Consider the following 17118-nt stretch of genomic DNA (forward strand, 5'->3'; position numbering starts at 1 on the left):
TGATGTATCAGAATATCGACTTTTTAAATCACCAAATATCGGTATCAGTATTAAATATTCCATATGCATTAGGCTCTAGTGGAAGGTGCTAGAGTCATTTTATAAGTGGGGCTACACTGGCAGTCTGACCCTGGGAGTTGAATTCACACTGCTCAGCTTCATGAATGTTGAAAACCAAAAAACCAACGAGAACGCTCTCGGTCATGCCCTTGGCCTGATAGACCACCAAAGGGTTCGACTCTTCCACTAAAAACTGCTGTTTGATCTCTTGATGCAGTCCTGTTGTTCTCAAAGTTCTTCTTGAACGCTATATTTCAAAAGCCGAAAAAAGAAAAGTTTATGCTCCACACTCTCCAATTTTTAATTAATCAAGAACAATTTTTTTAAGAAAGATCCAAGAATTTCAGTGAAATAAAGGTTAGCACAATAACAGAAACAGCTGTGACTCAGTGGGGTCTCATGAATCGGGCTTGTTTGCACATACCCTCACAACGTTGGGTCCTGAGCAGGCTGGATCAACACTTTGGGGATTGTTGTGCAGGGAGGGCTTTTACCCTGGGGTGCTGAGCTTAGGTGTGTTTTTTTTAATCGTCGAAGTGGGTGATAAATGTCACAGTAACATTGCCAAGACCCAAGGTTTCTTAGCAGAGCATTGCATTGAAACAAGACAGTCAGTGTCATTCACTTTACCTGTCTGCAGCTTTAATGCTGTCGCTGATCAGTGTGCAGTCAAGTCAGTTTTGTTTGTATTCTTAGTAAATTTAATCGGCAGCATTTGTCTGTTAAGCGTAATAAAAAATGACAACAATAATAAATGTTAGACAAGGAACAGACATTTGCACAACTTTTATCATGGGAAAAGAAATTGTCAGCGATAATATTTCTAAGCAAGCGCCAAACAATGCGAGCGAGTGTTGTGAGAAAGAGAAAATAGCACATCATCCCCTGATGGTAAACATACTCCCTTTTATTATTATTATTTTCTCCCTAATGATAGTTCACATTATGAGACTTTTATCCTATCTTCAAGCACCAGTTCTGCTAGTGGGGACATTGTAGCTGTTCCTCAACATTTCTTGCCATTTGTTTGCTAAAAGTATTTGTTTGCAAGATGAATTGCTGCACTGGCAGGCGAGATGACAGCCTACACGAAGATGATATTGAATTGATTTCTGAAATGTTGCAGAACGGACTAGTTGATGTGTACCACGAGACATGAATAATAAAAATTCTATTAAAAAGCTCTTGAATGGCTGACAGTGGAATATTATTTGTGATGATTAATTTTCTTCAGTCATTATAAAGGGGAGTTGGCATCAGATTGCCTCTGACAAAATTGCTTTTCACTCCCTGGTGAATACCCTCTGTATGCTTTTTGAGAGCACAAAACCATATTTCTCAGCGCAATATTATGTCAAGATAGGCCCTGGAAAAGACATTTCTCATGTATCACCTTATTAGTGCCGTAAAATCTGTGCTGTTTTAACTGCTGGGGTCATTTGGCATATTCTGCATACATTTCACAATGACTCTGAGGTTTGACTAGTCCAGTTTTTTCCTTCCATTTCTAAAAATATGATTGGCATTATAATTACAAGCTTATAAAATAGCCTCTAAGTGACTGTCTGTCAGTGGCGTTTTTCAACGTAATGAATTTGATTAACTGTATCTTAAAGGCGTGCAGGCTGACAGTTTGTTTCTTCAAAGCTGTCAGGATTTCTGAATTATTCTGTGCAACATCTGTTGTCTAACTCTAATTAATTTGCGGCGTACATTTGCGTTGAATGATTTCTTAAACTTTTGCAAGTGCGACAAAAATTTGCATTTCTAATTAATTTTATTTTCAGCAAAACACACTGAATCGACTGCCGCAGTTCAGCGGTGTCTGGAAGTGTCTGCACAAACAACACGGAAACAACAGAAATCAGCAGGTGCATTTAAAAGCTAATTATGAAGCTTTTTATTTACTCAGGATCAGGAGCGTCTTTTGTTAGCTGTTTCCTTCCCCGGATGATTACTCAAGTTTGTTTTGCCATTCAAATGCTTTCTAATAGCACTGAAAGGGTTTTATTGATATTGTAACTAACTATGACACTGCTTTGACATGCAGGTACATAAGCGCTCCGGGGCGGAAGGATCGCCCATAGACAAGACCTGTCCTTGCATTTTTCTTTGTGTTTGTTGATAGACTGTGTGCTAGGGGGAAAAAACGAAAGTCTTATTGCGACTTTGTTCCCAAAATAAGTAAACGAACCTGTCTTCCCCTTTCCTCTTCATGCTCTTCTAAAAAACAAATTGCTTTTCTTCTGCTTTTTCAGAGCTACTCCAGTCAGGGCAGAGGCGGCAGTGGTGGCGGAGGAGGAGGAGCTGGGGATGAGGACTACGAGATCCCCCCCATCACACCGCCGAACCACGCCGACCCTTCTTTGCTCCACCTCATGGAGCACGAGTCAGGTTACCCCTTTCACTCCCTGCCACACAATGGCTTGCTCAACACCTACTCCTACCCCGAGCTGCCCGCACTCATGATGTCCAACATGCTGGGTCAGGAAACTCACCTCCTGTCTGGGCCTATGCACTCGGTGAGTACTTTTTTTTTTTGTCCACCTTTTTAGCTGTGGCACTTTCTGCTCATGCAAGTCAAGCGCTGTGCCAGGCTATTAGTCTTTGTGGTCAGAGGATTGGAAGGTATCCAGCAAGTCAGCATAGAGAGCATTTCATCTGAAGGTTTTACATGTTCTAGTCCTTTTAAGATTTTATGTGCTGCATCGAACAATATAAACATATATAAACTGTAAGGCCACAAAATAACCAACTCTTCTGCATGCTGATCATGTTTTTTCGTAATGGGAAAGCATTCTTCTATTAGAGTCATAATTAACTTGGTTCGAGGCCAAGGAAGCAGCGCTGAAGTCTGAGCAAGGCCAAAGTCTAAGCATAAATACAGAGAGCTGCTGTTTCCTTAACACCGAGACCACTGCAGCAGAACTTCTTTAATATCTGCACAGCTGCGCAAGTCAAAGATTTCATTGCCTCGAAAATGAGCCAAGAAGGGATGGAGAAACTCATTGTGGCACGTTTTCTTTCGTTACAATCAGCAAATCCAAAAAGGAGAGGGGTAAGGATGAGTGGGTGGGGGAGGAGGGAGGGGATCCCTTGTCAGCTACTTTTTTATTTCAAAAGGACGCCAAGGACCTCCATTCTTCCCCTCAGTTAAAGGGACTTTCTCCCGTGTTAAACATGCTTCAGACTGAACATGTAAACACCCCCGGCGAACACATTCAAATGCTTTAATCATAGGATCGAATCAAATGAATTATAGATGGCCCGCGTGGTGAATTATTCAGCGTTATATACTTTCATCTGACATAAATATTACTTTTTTTTTCTCCGTGGCCTCCGTCATGAATATTTATGCTTTAATGTGAGCATCCGTGGCATTTATCCCCCGTTAATCAGGTCTTATGTGATTTTCAGAATCAAACCGCATAAGATGCAGACTCTTATTTTTTTTCCGTGGGTGGTAGCTGAGGCCTCCATTAAAGCCAGTCTTCAGGATTAGGTCACAATCCACTGGCTACTTTGCTGAATGTGCTCGGGTGCAGGAGGACGATGCCGCTGGCTCGAACGTCTGTCTGCTTTTTAGCGCGAGTGAACGCTCGAAACAAAGTGTTGATTAAGCTTTTAACATGAGAGCGCATACCCTGCGTCAAATGCGTGTGCACGGCACGTTTAAAGTTTATGTTATGTCCGTGTATGTATGTTCAATAAAGCCTCCAACCCCCTTTTTTTGGCCGGCAACAATTTCGAAGCAAACAAAGAGGGAGTACCTGCCTCTTAAACCGCTTTTGTTTCACCTTTGCAATTATTTATTTTCAAATAGCCCTTCAGGGTAATGTTCCATTTTCTTATTTCACACCCCCTTTTCTCATAAATGAACCGTCATTGTAATAAATCACCGCACAAACAGAGACTTGCACACACTGTGAAAGGTCCAGAGATTTATGTAACACATTCATGTTTCCCACTTCCACATTTTAGTACTACTCTAGCAGAGGCTGGCTAATAATAGCTGCTATTAATATTTCTTGTTGCCTAGCAACCCCAGCAAGTAATAGCTTACTCTGGAAAAATAGATGACCGATAAGGAAGAAGGAGGAGGGGTGGTGGTGGTGGTGGTGGGGTTGGAATGGGAAGGGGGGGATTCAATTCATTTATTATCTCCTGGGACAAGAGGAGCTTATTTCTGAGGCTGAGGAATAGGAAAGTAGGCTGTATATGAGAAATATTTTAACGCAATTGGAGATGACGTTATTTTCATTTTGCTTCCATTAGGGATGTTTCATTTGATGTTTCCCCAGCAAAGTCAATTAACCTTAATTTCATACTGATAAAGGTATAATAAGGAAGATTGAATTTATGTCTGCTGCATGCTTAAAGAATAATAAGGGTGGATAGAAATAAGCTCTCAGTGTAACCAGGGGCAGCAATGAAGAGACAAGCCTTTACCTTTGTTGTATTGTATTGACAAAAACCTTACAATAAACTCACAAAATTGAAGGAGATAACTGGGAAAAACCAAAACGCTAATCATTCAACAGCCTTCTTTCACCACCGCCGCCGAAGCAAATAAAAAGTCGACAGCATTACCTTAAGGATACGCTTCTCTTCAGTAACAGCTATCCTTCACTGCACATTTAAAACCTCCTACAAGTACAAGCTCAGCTGGAGCAACAGATACGCTTCATCTCGAGGGATGTTGTTGCTGTTTTTTGTACAACATTTAGCCTAAGGCTAAAGCTCTGTAAACTTCTCGCTGCTTTGGGATTCGCTTTTTCAGCTCACATCGATCCTACAGCAAACAGAGTTAAGTCATTACAGGATTGAGAGCAGTGGATTGACCATCACAGTGCTGCATGGGCACATACAGTAATTTTGCATCAGTTTGTCCTTGTAGCTGTAGTCTGTATTAATAATCTTGAGCTTTCTGACCGCGCGGAAGTCATTTCTCTTCAAAAGCCCTGTTTTTTTTTTTCTTCCTTTAGTCAGACAAATTTCTTTTTTCCATCTAATTGTGATTCCACAGGCAGCTGAACTATTACAGTAGCTGGTGAATCAACGAGATGCGCAGTGGATGTAGGGAACAAAAAAAAAAATCTGTCAAATAGATGCATTGAATGTTTCAGATTCACTGATGTATGTTTTTGTTTTGTTTTGGGTTTTTTTCCATTTTTATTTTCATCTGTCAAATCCAGCACTTAGTTGAGATCCAGAAGTTGATCCTTTTTGCTGCGGTTGCGTGTTGTTCATCATAGCAGTTCTCAACTGCCAGTTTTGACCCATTTCTTAGACTTAAAATTACACCTTTTACAGGAACTCCAACAAGAAGCAGCATCAACACTGCTGTTATAAAAGACAGAGCTGTCTATCAGCGAAGCTCCTACATTCTCAAAACTCCTCCTCACACCGCTGACCTAGTCTGTCAGCTTCTCTGAACCGAGCCAAGTCTTGGATGACTGGATACTGTGAAATGTAACATGCTGTCGTGCGAATGCTCATTGCTGAGGGAGAATCCCTGTCTCATCCTCAGCTGCCAGCATTTCTGCCATCCCGGCACTTGGTGGAGAGGTGGCACCCAGGGGTCTCGTGTTCAACAAGCGCCCTGATCATTCAGGTCTGGCTGATGGCACAGTGGCGCAGGGGAGAAGGAGGGGCTGGGGAGGCGGGGGGGTTGCAGGCAAGGTCAGTCTCTTATAAAAAAATTAAAGCAAGAGGGACCCTCGCTGGGAGGCGGTAATGAGAGGTCGAGGAGGAGTTTGTACAGCGGCCCCAACGTGGAGCCTTGAGGGGGGGGCCACTGTGTTTAAATATTCAAACAGAGCATGAGGCCCTGTCTCATTACTAGTGTAATGAGGCCAGTTACAGAGCAGGAAAACCCCTGCCACCAAAAAGAAGAAAAAAAAAACACTGGCCAATTTCACAAGTTTCTTACACACATCCAGCCACATGACTCCAGCCAGGAATTGTGTAGAGCTTTGATAAATATGTGGTTCTAGTTTAATATCTCTGGCACAGCGATGTGTGACTAACAGGCCAGTTTTAACCCTCTGCTGACAGGTTGATGTTGATATCACGGACAAGTTGTCAGTCGGAGTTGTTTTGGTTGGTTGGTCGGTTCATTTTTGGTGGCTTGTGCATAGAAAACTACAGCAAGCTCAGCATTCACTTTCATATTTAGCCATCTTGATTGAACATAAGCATTAATTTTAAGATGCAGTGCATCCAATAAAAGGTCTTACTTTAGTGCAGTTAAAGGTGTCTTCACATCATAAGTAGATCGTGTTTGCACCCTGCTACTATTTGTGCAGCATGTGGGTGCTCGGTATATATGTGTGTGTTGACCATGTGCGTGTATATATAGATATATGTGCGTGTGTCTTTGTTTGCCTTTGTCTCCAGAAAAAGTAGAAGAGTAAGCTGCAAGGTTAGGTTGGCTTGGCTTAATTTGATTTTGTTTAATCTGGAGAAAGAAATTCACTTGCACCGCTTGGCATTTGCGACAAGGAACGGCTACGGAAAGGCCACAACTGTTTTAGGGCGGTGACATAAAAATCGTATTGACAGCTGTGGTTATGGAGAGTGCATGGATGTAAGATGAAGCTATCGAGCTATCGAAGAGATCAAAGTGAGTTAAAATAAAGTGCACACGGTCATGTTTGAGATATTTAGGATATTCGGAGATGCTGAGTTTACAGAAAGTGTTCATAGTAGAATCTGTTTGTTGAGTACTTAGGGTGAAGTGCAAGGTGTCAGTCTTTCCTTTGTCCGCTATTTAAGTAGATTTATCTAAAATATTTTCTCAATATTTGGAGTTGGGTTTGACATGACATGCTCAGTGAAGCTGGATTTTTTTTCCTTTTAAATTGAAACAGCCATCTTTTTTCCATCGTAGGTTTTTTAAGACATATCTCATATGACCCGCTTGCTCTGCTGCCTTTCACTGGAATAGATATGACATCTTGGTGACGTTCCCAGATAAATCACTTTTGGAACAGTAGAAATATTTTCTGTTGCGGCTTTCTATTTCACAAAAAAAAAAAAAAAAAAAAATTGAGAGAGGAAAAAAGAAAGAAAAAAAGACAGATGCCCTTCAGTGCTACACTCCACAACAGGGGTGAACAATGTGTCTTGTAGCTGTCAAAAGAAATGACGGCAAGATAATTGGTGGGGCATTCCCGTTTCGTTTAAACCGAGACAAGTAGGCTTCAAAATAGAATCGGGCTTTTTAAAAAAGTAAAGCTTTGTTTTGCGCTGCTCATTATGCAGGGTTCAAAATGGAGTAATGAAGACGGGCATTAACGGATTGAGCTTTAAAAACAAATGCACATTCATTGGGGCTCATGAATATTCATGCCGCTAATTCAAATAACCTTAGGCAACTGTTACATCTAATGAATATTTAAAACAGCTTGGTCACAGAGATTTGAACACTGCATTATATCTGACTTTCTAGGATCATCGTGTACAAGAGTAAACAATTAGTAATGCCAAAAACAGATTCCAGCGGTGATGAAAATACGTCTGGGAAACAGTGTCCCGTGTTGTCACATTAGTTACAGGCCGTTGGCACTCCGAAGGCGAGCGCGATGCCATGCGACGGTGTGAAAAATTGTAAATAATCATAATAATTGGTGAAATGATTTGTTGATTAATCGGGGAGCCTAATCAACAAAATTATTAAGTGGAGCAATTTTGAAATCATAATCAGTTATCACGCAAAAATGCTGCAAATGTGAGATTGTGTTGATTTTCACCCGTTGTGCTTGGGAATCGAACAGGTTCAATGTATTATTCGGACACCGAACCAGTCATCAGATAAAAAAAGTGATATGTTTATTTAGATATGTATGATAAAGAGAGAAAAGTCTTTGTTTTGGGGGGTTTAATCATCATAAAACAAATTAAAATGATCATAAACCTTTCGAGCTCGCTCAGTCAGGAAGGTAGAGTTAGCAGAGCGCGGGGAAAAAAGCTGCACCTGGCACAGTGGGCCCTTGGGCGACACGGGGGTTGACTAAACATGTTTATGTTTACCGCCTGGCGCCCTTACATGTTACAAGGCAGAGAATCCCATGCTGGCCACTTAAAAGAGGGCCTTCCTATGAAGGGATCAGTGTGGTGACTCGTCCTCGCCACCACCGCGACGCTAATTAGGCCCACCGCAAAGCCAGCCTGTGGGGATAATGTCCCATTATTAGAGTCATTTGTTTCAATTAACCGCTCTGTGATTCTACAATAGCACTGCGCAGCCCAGCGCAAAGAAGCCATTACTCTCGCCCAGGGAACCAATGAGGTCTGGGACGAGAGTGTTTGTAAGAAGGTTACGGATACCTGCCGCTGCCAGCAGTCGTGCTGGCGTGCTCCGCATTTAGCCCAGTCTCTGATGAGTTGTTTGAGCCCTGGGAGAGTGGAAAAAACTCCTTATTCAAATCTTTTTCTAGAGCTTTTAAAGACTGTTTCTGACTATGCTGCTTCTGAAAACGTGTGATTTTTGCTTCTGTGCATTTGACTGAGAACTGATTGAAGATTTGTTGAAGGATTGTTGACTTAAGCATAAACCGCTGAAAACTATAGGCTGTTCACGTACCCCTTTACAAGCTGAGAGCGTTGTGGTTGACTGAATTACTATTCTGCTACTGTATACTTATGGTCTTTAAGTCATTTTTAGACTGCAATCAAGTTACTTTCAGAACACGAGGCTCTCTTTTTCTTTCCATTTCATGCATTACTCTTGTTAGTCTTGTTACTTTTGTAAATTCAAAGACTGCGTTCGTGCATTTTAATTCCACCAGTGGACAAAGAAGGCAGATTGCTTTGATAATTCCCGCTGCTTTAAATGGGAATTGTGAAATGACAATTAGTCTGGTGCCTTTGCGGCCAACAAAAAGCAAACCCTTGATAAAAGCTGTTTGTGCACTTGTATGGTGCCTGTTGTTGGTCACAGCTGGAGGCCACCACTTACAGGGTGCAAAGAGAGATTATGAGAGAGATTATGACTGTGATTTCTAGCTGGTGTAAGAGGCACAACTTTGAGAAAGTCTGTTTGTATAAATGGCTTTGATAACCATCCAAGTGATTCTTCAAGCAGCTAAACCAGGTGAATTATGTCTACAAGAATTAACTCATTCCTTGTAACATCACTCTTTTCTTGTCATTTGCATAAGATATTTTCTTTTAATCAGCCAGACGCTTTTCTGAAAAAAACACCTAGGTGTTTTCGTGCATTTAACAGCACAAGTACAAAGACACTTATCAACTCCAAATGCTTCAAAATGCAATGTTTTAGAGCACTTTTCGGTCCTTTCAGCTCTAGATAATGGAAACTTCGATTGATACCAAGAGGTTGCTGCCCTGTGATGCCTCTGTTGCCAGGCTCTCTCATTGGCTTTCTCCCCCCGCTGCGCAGATGTTTACAAAGAGACATCACCAGCTCACATTAAAGGGTTCAAGTTGTCCCCTCAGGCTGTTGCTATGGAAATAACCCTGCTACGGTCGCTCATTCATGTTTGATTAATTGTTTTTTTCCTTTCTGTGCTGTTGCCTCTACAAAGACCTCATCATGGGAACATATCATCTCGAAAACAAACAATAGGAAAAGATGAATATGTTCAAATCTGCTCTATTTGGACTTGCAGATGCACTCTCTTCCTGCTTTGACATTTTGTGGATGTGGTGATAAAAGTCGAGTAACTGCATTAGCATTGTATTAACACTGATAAAGCTCGCTTGTGAAGCCACGCAATCATACAGATATATTTTTTATTTCGTTCCCCAGACTTACCTGGACAGAAGATAAGCTTTTTTTTCTTTTGCCTTTTTCTCCTCTTAAATTGCACTGTGTAGCGCTGAGATACAGCAACCCACTGGGGCCAATTAGGATGCCAGCAGAGCCAGGAAGTGCATAGCAGATGCTTTTGCCACTATTTATTAAAATCCAATCTGCGGGGGCCCCTCCAACAGCTCGTTAAACTACCGTTAATCTAATTAGCTCTCACTTGCCACTGTTTTCACCACATTACCAAATACAAGGGCCTCGACTTTGCAATTTAGGCTGATTAAGTAGGTCCAGTGCTGTTAGGCAGAGCTTGTAGGGAGGAGCTTCTCAGAGCTGTCAGTCATTCTCCCGAGTCAGATAAATCATGCAGCTTAGTTCAGCAATGGCTTTGGATTTAAAGTATCAGCAATAGGAATGTTAGTTGAAATCAAATCCACATTGCAGCCCAAAACTGTAGAAATACTCCATCATAATGACCCTGTGTATTTGTAATGGCATGGTACCAAAACTGGATACAAATTCCATAATGGCTTCTTTATGTATATATAGATATATGTATATATCTATATATCAGGTCTATACGATTCTGCTAACATCCTTTCATGTCTCCTAGATCAAGATCACGAATGTGCACTTCCGGTTCATTATTGTTTAGGCCAGGCTGTATTTTTTATTTGATGAGTGCTGCTCTCTGGACGAGTGCCTGGTTCCACTCAGAGATCTTTGCAGCGGCTTTGACATGCAGTCCTGCTTATTGCTTACAGATGGGCAGTCTGACATAGAGCTGTAATTGCTTCCAGATGAGGAGGGCACTGCATATATTTTAAGACATATTTTAACCTATCAAGTCTTCATCCTGAGCTGGATGTGGGGAATACAGAGAAACCAAGCTAACATGGCGTTTGGTAGCGTAAGATAAGAGGAATTTGTGTTAACCTGTATCCAAAGTTGACTATGACATGTTGTGTATCATTCAACCTGTGTGGGGAAAAAAAAGTTTAACGATCATCTGGAATTTTGGATGCCAGTCCTGGTATTTACAGTCACTTTTAATTTAAAGAGGACTGACGCGTTCAGATGTGTTTACATTCTCATGTAGCCTGCCAGCATTTTCTGAGACAACGGGCCTGACTGCATCATGTGCAGGTGCACTTTCAAATGATAGCTGAAAATGATATCTAAATAATGACTAAGAGCATGTTATAAAATAAAAAAAAACAAAAAAACAGCAAAATTACAGAAACTTAACAAAGACTTGCTTATGTTTTACGTACATTTTACACAATTGCTGTTACAGATGTTTGGCACAATAGATTTTTGTACTTCTACAGCACCTATAAGAGCTCATTTTTGTCTTATTGCCCTGAGTTCCAGCTTGTGGTGAAAATTACAGGAAAAGAAATTATATATAGCATCTTGAAATCGCATTATTCTCACTGCTGGTGCTTTAACTGTGACTATTTATCTATTTATTAACCCAGAAAGGCTTAAGTGTCTGCAACCGCCACACTAAGCTGTGCAGCTCTTCACTGAGCTACTGTGAAGAGGTCCGCGTTTGTTTTGCTGAAAGATGTATTCCACTGTAGTGCAATCTAAATATATTATTGAATTTCCTTCATTGTTTATTAAATTTAAGGCTGTGGTTATTAACAGTGGATCCTACAAGCACTTGTGTGTAATAGTGGTCGGTCATGGTAATGAACTCAATGAGAATTATCTACACATTCTACTCCCATCAGGTCTGTGAATCATATTTCAGGTGTTTTCCAAAACAAACAATCAAAAAAAAAACAATAAACACACATTTCCTACACAAAACCAAAAGCCAGACATTCAAGGTTAGCCAATAAAGAGCCAGTTAGCAGTTGGTGAGGAGCCAAACTGAGAGGAAAACAAGGAAATGTTGGATTGAAATTCATCAGATGGACATTAGAGCAACACCAGTAATGAAAAATGTTGCTGTGCCACATTTCCTGTAAGTGTGAAAGAGGAAAGCGGTTTGCTTCAGACTCGCTGTGTTTACAGCTTGTGTCCGCTGCCCCCATGTGATCCAAAAAAAGAAAAAAAATAGTTAGTGCAGGTTGAAGAACGAACCGTTGGGTTTAATCTGCTATTACTCTGCAATCACCACTTTGAACAACAGTCACAGACAGTTTACGCAAATTGCATCTGCAATCGCTTCATCATTTGCTACTTCCCTGTGTATCAAAAACGCAGCAGTTGATTGTACAATGAAAAGTGAATTGGGGATTGCAGCCATTTATATGTCATCGTTCTGCATCATCACTGAGAAGTGTAGAGCGTAAGTGTTGGAGAACCTTTAAAATACGACAGAAAGTAGTGCGCGCATCAGGGATGTCGCATTTCTTTCCGTTGTGGGAATTTGTGATGCAGATAGGTGAAGAAACAGTTTATGTTCAGATTTCCAGTAAATAGCCACATCCTCAGTTTTTCTTCATCCGGCACTTCTTGCCTCTTTCAAAGTGTACTTTATTCTGGAGATAACATTAAGGTGCTAATCTGTATCGGGAAAACAATGTTAGATGATTTGTTATTGAGACGTCGGCTTGTTAAATCTGCTTTTACAGTCCTCGGCCAAAGCTTATTTCACTACCGGCTTTCGATTGATGTTCTTAAACTGCAGATTTAAAAACCCTCTCATAGTCTGTTGCTCATTCTCCGGGCCACTGCACACTCACTGCAAAAAAAAAGCATGTAAAAATAGGTTTTTATCTTCTTCTTCTTCTTTGAGCTACTGTGTAGATCAAACTGTGTAACACACTCAAAACCAATAGCGTTTGTGTGTGTGTGTGTGCATCTATGAAACAAGGTGTGTAGCTTTTGCAAGTGCATGGCATTCATTTTGATTAAGCGCTGTGCCCAGTATTTGCTTTTGTGTAACAGTCATCATTGTATCACCTTAGAGTAGTTCCTGTTTGTTTTTATGGCCTTTCAAAGCTGATACATTATGCAGCACTCTCCACTTTGCTGTTCACTGTATATGATAATGACTATGATAAGAAGACTGTGATTGGAGAAAGACTTTTATACACTCTCATGCTATTATCGGATTTTATTGTCTAATTTTCATCTGTCTTAAGCTTTGTCAGTCACCGCGCGTGCACACAGTCCTCGTTGCGAGTCCTCTTCTTTCTATATCTTTCCACTCCTGTTTTCTTTAGATCGACTCTTCTTTTCTTTTGCATCTCACTTTCTTCACTATTCCCCAAATCCACCTCCACCCCTCTCTCTCTCTCTTTGCTGTTTTGATAGTGACGCAGTTACCAGGCTGTCAATTCTAATCTTGTCTTGCCAGTGCAGTGCTGTCCATTCAGAATCACAGCTACCCTCCTTTTCCTTATCTCTCTCTCTTCACCTACCACCCCTTCCATCTCTCTCTCTCTCTCTCTTTCCATCACTATCTCTCTCGCTCTCTCTCTCCATCACTATCTCTCTCGCTCTCAGACAACAGAAATGCTGATGGGATGAGCAAGCTAAGGCTGACTCTATAGTTCAATCTTTTCCTGGTAAACTAGAAAGCTGTGTTGGAAATAAATTTAGTCTCTGTTGCTGTGTACAGGACACGATGTTTTTTACCTAAGACATCCGCGTGCTGTTTCTGGTCGACCCCCTAATTGCAGTCTTTAAAAGCTTTTTTACCATCAGTGTATGTCTGCTCTGTGAATGTGCATTGTGTCCTCTTGCATGGAGAAAATTGGCAGGCAATTACTTAACTTTAAAAAAATGTTATTAAACGCACTCATCAGCCAATCTGTTAGGTACACCCTGCAGGTTGAACTTCCCTTTGCCTTCAGAGCTACTTTTATTCTTTATCCCAAGGGTGCTCTGTTGGATTGAAATCTGGTGACTGCGATGGCCTCTTGAGTGCAGTGAATTCACTGTCATGATCAACAAACCAGTTTTGTGACATTGTCCATTATCCTGCTGGAAGCAGCCATCAGAAGATGGGTACACTGTGGTCATAAAGGGAAGAACATAGTCAGCAACAATACTTGACAGTGACATTTAGGTGATGCTCAGCTGATATTAAGAGGCCCAGAGCATGCTGAGACAACCCTAACACCACCACCACCACCATACTGAACTGTTGATACAAGACAGAAATTAAGACTCGTCAGTGTCTTCCAGTCTTCTGCTGTCCAGGTTTGGTCTCGTCTGCTTCAAGATTCCATGCGTTGTGCTTTCAGAGATTCTGCATGCCTTGGTTGCGAAGAGTGCTTGTTTTGAATTATCAGCTTGAAGCAGTCTGGCCGTTCTCCTCCGACCTCTGACATCAACGAGGCATTTTCGCCCACCGGATATTTTTTTGGACTATTTACCGTAAACGTTAGAGATGGTTGTGTGGGAAAATCCCAGTAGATCAACAGTTTCTGAAATACTTAAATAAACCTGTCTGGTCTGGCCTGTCTGTAATGTGAATGCCGGATCTTATATGTAAATGCCAAAGACATCATGGTAAATTGTTACAGGTGGATTTGCTTTGGTACTTTTTTCCACAGTTTGTTATTTACACGTTTTACATTTTTATGTACAATTAGAAGATAAGCCAAAGGAGACCTCTGCACTGCTGCAGTGAATTTAACTGTTGTGGCTGCACTGAATCCATCCAGCACTGTAAATGTGAATACTTATTAAACAAGAAGGCCTGTGTTTAAACTAAAGTTACAGCTTCAGATTATGAGGGGCTGAGTTTTCCCTCTCATTTCCCTTTGTGTTTCAAAATGATAAAAGATAAAAATGATGGCTAAATAAATTGGCAAATAACATGGCATCATATGTTAAGCTAGCTTTAGCACAATAACAGTGATGCAAGACAAGAAATAAATATCAGTCACGTTAAAATCTGTCTGTTGTAAGCATATAATAAAAAGAGTTTCAAGTTTTGACATTTTGCATAGAGAGTCCATCTCGCAAGAGCACAAGATACCAGTCTTCTCAGTAGCAGTATCAGAAAATAGACCAGAATGCACTGGAGCCACGAGATGTTGCATTATGAATAAGGGATGTGACTGTCTCTTTTTCTCAACTGACAACAACAGCTGTCATAATCATTACTGTTCACTGCACCTGCACGAGAGAACCCGGCAAAATAAGCTTGATATTGTGTAGTTGGCTATGTGGTGGGTAAGTGTTTATCCAGCGTCGATAGTTTGTAGGGCCAGAAAGAAAAAACTATAGTGATGAATATGGCTGCGATCACTTTTTCACTTTCTCATTTGAAAGATATTTCGTTTTACAGAAGACTGTGTCGGTTAATGAGACTGGTCTTCTTAAATATAAAGTCAAAGCTGTGGAGTTTTCTCTTAATAGGTGTTCAGGGCTCGAGTGTGAGGAAACCAGGCAGAGCACATTAAAACAAAAAGATTATTTAGCAGGCAAAATGACAGGCCAGTGGGCCTAGTTTAATATTCTAATACAAAGTGTTTCTCTGTGGTACTTTGTTAAGGAAGAAAAAAGATCCGATGTTAAATTGCCTTTTTTGCAGAGAAGTTTACATTAAGTTGTTTTTTTTAATACATATATATTTATATATAAAGGTAATCTCATAAATGAAGGAAACCACTTTCACAATTAGATTTAGATGAAACATGCTGAAGAAAGATGAGAACAAATTAATCATCTGAGGGGGTGATTTTTTTTTTTCCTGCTTATTTTTCTGGGAGAAAATTATTAATACTGTGCAGAGTGAGCAGTTTTCACTTACTGTTGTCTCTTTAGAAGTATGTGAGTCAGCTTTTTACTGTATATACTTGAGCTGAGAACATGAATCTCTGATTATAAGACGTGGAAATAAAGAAAGAAATGAAAGAATACGCCCTTTATTCTCCTGGTTGATTGCATTCTGCTGTGGGCTGTTGCGTGTCATCATTCTTTCCTCTGTATGAATACATGTGAATGTTCCTGGCGATTATTTAGCCTTCTTCTTCTTCTTTTTTATGTTTTGTCATTCCATTAGCTCTACCTTCAGTTTATTCTATTTTCACTTCAAAGGCTTGGGTGGAACAGATGTCGTTTCAAATGCCTGTCTTCTGCCTCATTGCCTAAAAGTGAGGGATGATTATTTTTTAATGAAACCGCACACACTCGGGGAAAAAAATAATATTACCTGTAAGCTGTGAAATAGACAAGCAATACTTTCACATCATCCTGAATGGGGAACATTCATTCATTTCACACCACAAAGGCCATTTTGAAGTTTTCCTTAGCTGCCAAATGTGCTTCTGGACCTTGAATTTTGATTAGTTAATTTCATGCTGTGTGGAATACAGTATGTTGTTTGGCAAATGCCTCGCTAAAAACAATGCAGTTTTCAAAGGCAGTCGTTTCTTGTTTTCCAATCGACGGTGAAAGGGGAAAACACGGCCTTTGCTTAATCTAGTGATAAGTATGCACTGAATGGAAATGAACGTCTTTAAATGTCCTAAAGTTGCTGTTCGATACTCACGCGGGGACAAATCTTTTTTCACGGTTTGCACCCACACTGAGCTTTACCACTGAACCCCCTGGATGAGTGGATTATGAAAGCAAACATTCAAAGATGGTTAGAAGTTTTTTTTAAAAATGCAACATGATTAAACAGGAACTTGGCCTTGGAGATGATGCGCGTTTGCCAAAATAGAGAAGAATTCGCTGTCACTTCCCTCAGAGCTCTTAACAACGTTTGAGTAACTCGGCGTAACCCGACAACCGCAACGAGTGCACATCAGCATCTTTCATTTGACTTAATACCAATGTATATCATCATATATTCCGCATGTCATTATTTCTATGATATGGATGGAAATTAGATTGTTTTTTTTCTGCCTTTATAGCAACCAGGAAATCAGGTTAACTGATGTTTCACTGCTACTAATGGCAACATCAAGCCATCACTTTTTCTTCACCGTCTCTCTCTCCCTCTCTCTCCTGGCTCCCTCTCCCGTCTCCGTTCATCTCCGTAAAGAAGGCAATTTCCATATAGAATCACATCCAGCATCAGGTGACCTGGATTTGACTCCCAGTCAAAGCCCTGCATGGAAAATGAGAATGTATTCATGTGTATTGGATCAAGTACATCACACAGATGTGAACAGTTTTGCCTCCTGAAAATGTCGAGAGATTGCAGTGTATTATTGTTGACAAACTGGGTGTGTGGAAAATTCCCTCTCTGCTGGTTTCCTGAAAACATGCCATTATTTCTGGTACACTTGAAAGAAGCATTTTTTTAAAAAAGGAGGAAAAAAGGAAAATATAAAATATCTATTAATTCTGCAGCCATTAAT

The 17118-nt window shown here is 40.6% G+C and overlaps 1 protein-coding gene across 5 annotated transcripts in view; it reads left to right on the top strand.

Moving 5' to 3' along the window:
• Positions 1–17118, top strand: part of LOC308408080 (TOX high mobility group box family member 2-like) — an 81885-nt gene that overhangs the window by 55395 nt on the left and 9372 nt on the right. For all 5 annotated transcript variants that reach the window (XM_080900154.1, XM_080900155.1, XM_080900156.1 and 2 more), the window contains one exon: positions 2319–2582. In XM_080900154.1, coding sequence (XP_080756280.1) covers positions 2319–2582 — 264 coding nt within the window. The remainder of the gene's footprint in view (positions 1–2318; positions 2583–17118) is intronic.

This window comes from Rhamphochromis sp. 'chilingali' (genome assembly GCF_963969265.1).
Source record: "Rhamphochromis sp. 'chilingali' genome assembly, chromosome: 12".
In the NCBI taxonomy this organism is placed as follows: Eukaryota; Metazoa; Chordata; class Actinopteri; order Cichliformes; family Cichlidae; genus Rhamphochromis; species Rhamphochromis sp. 'chilingali'.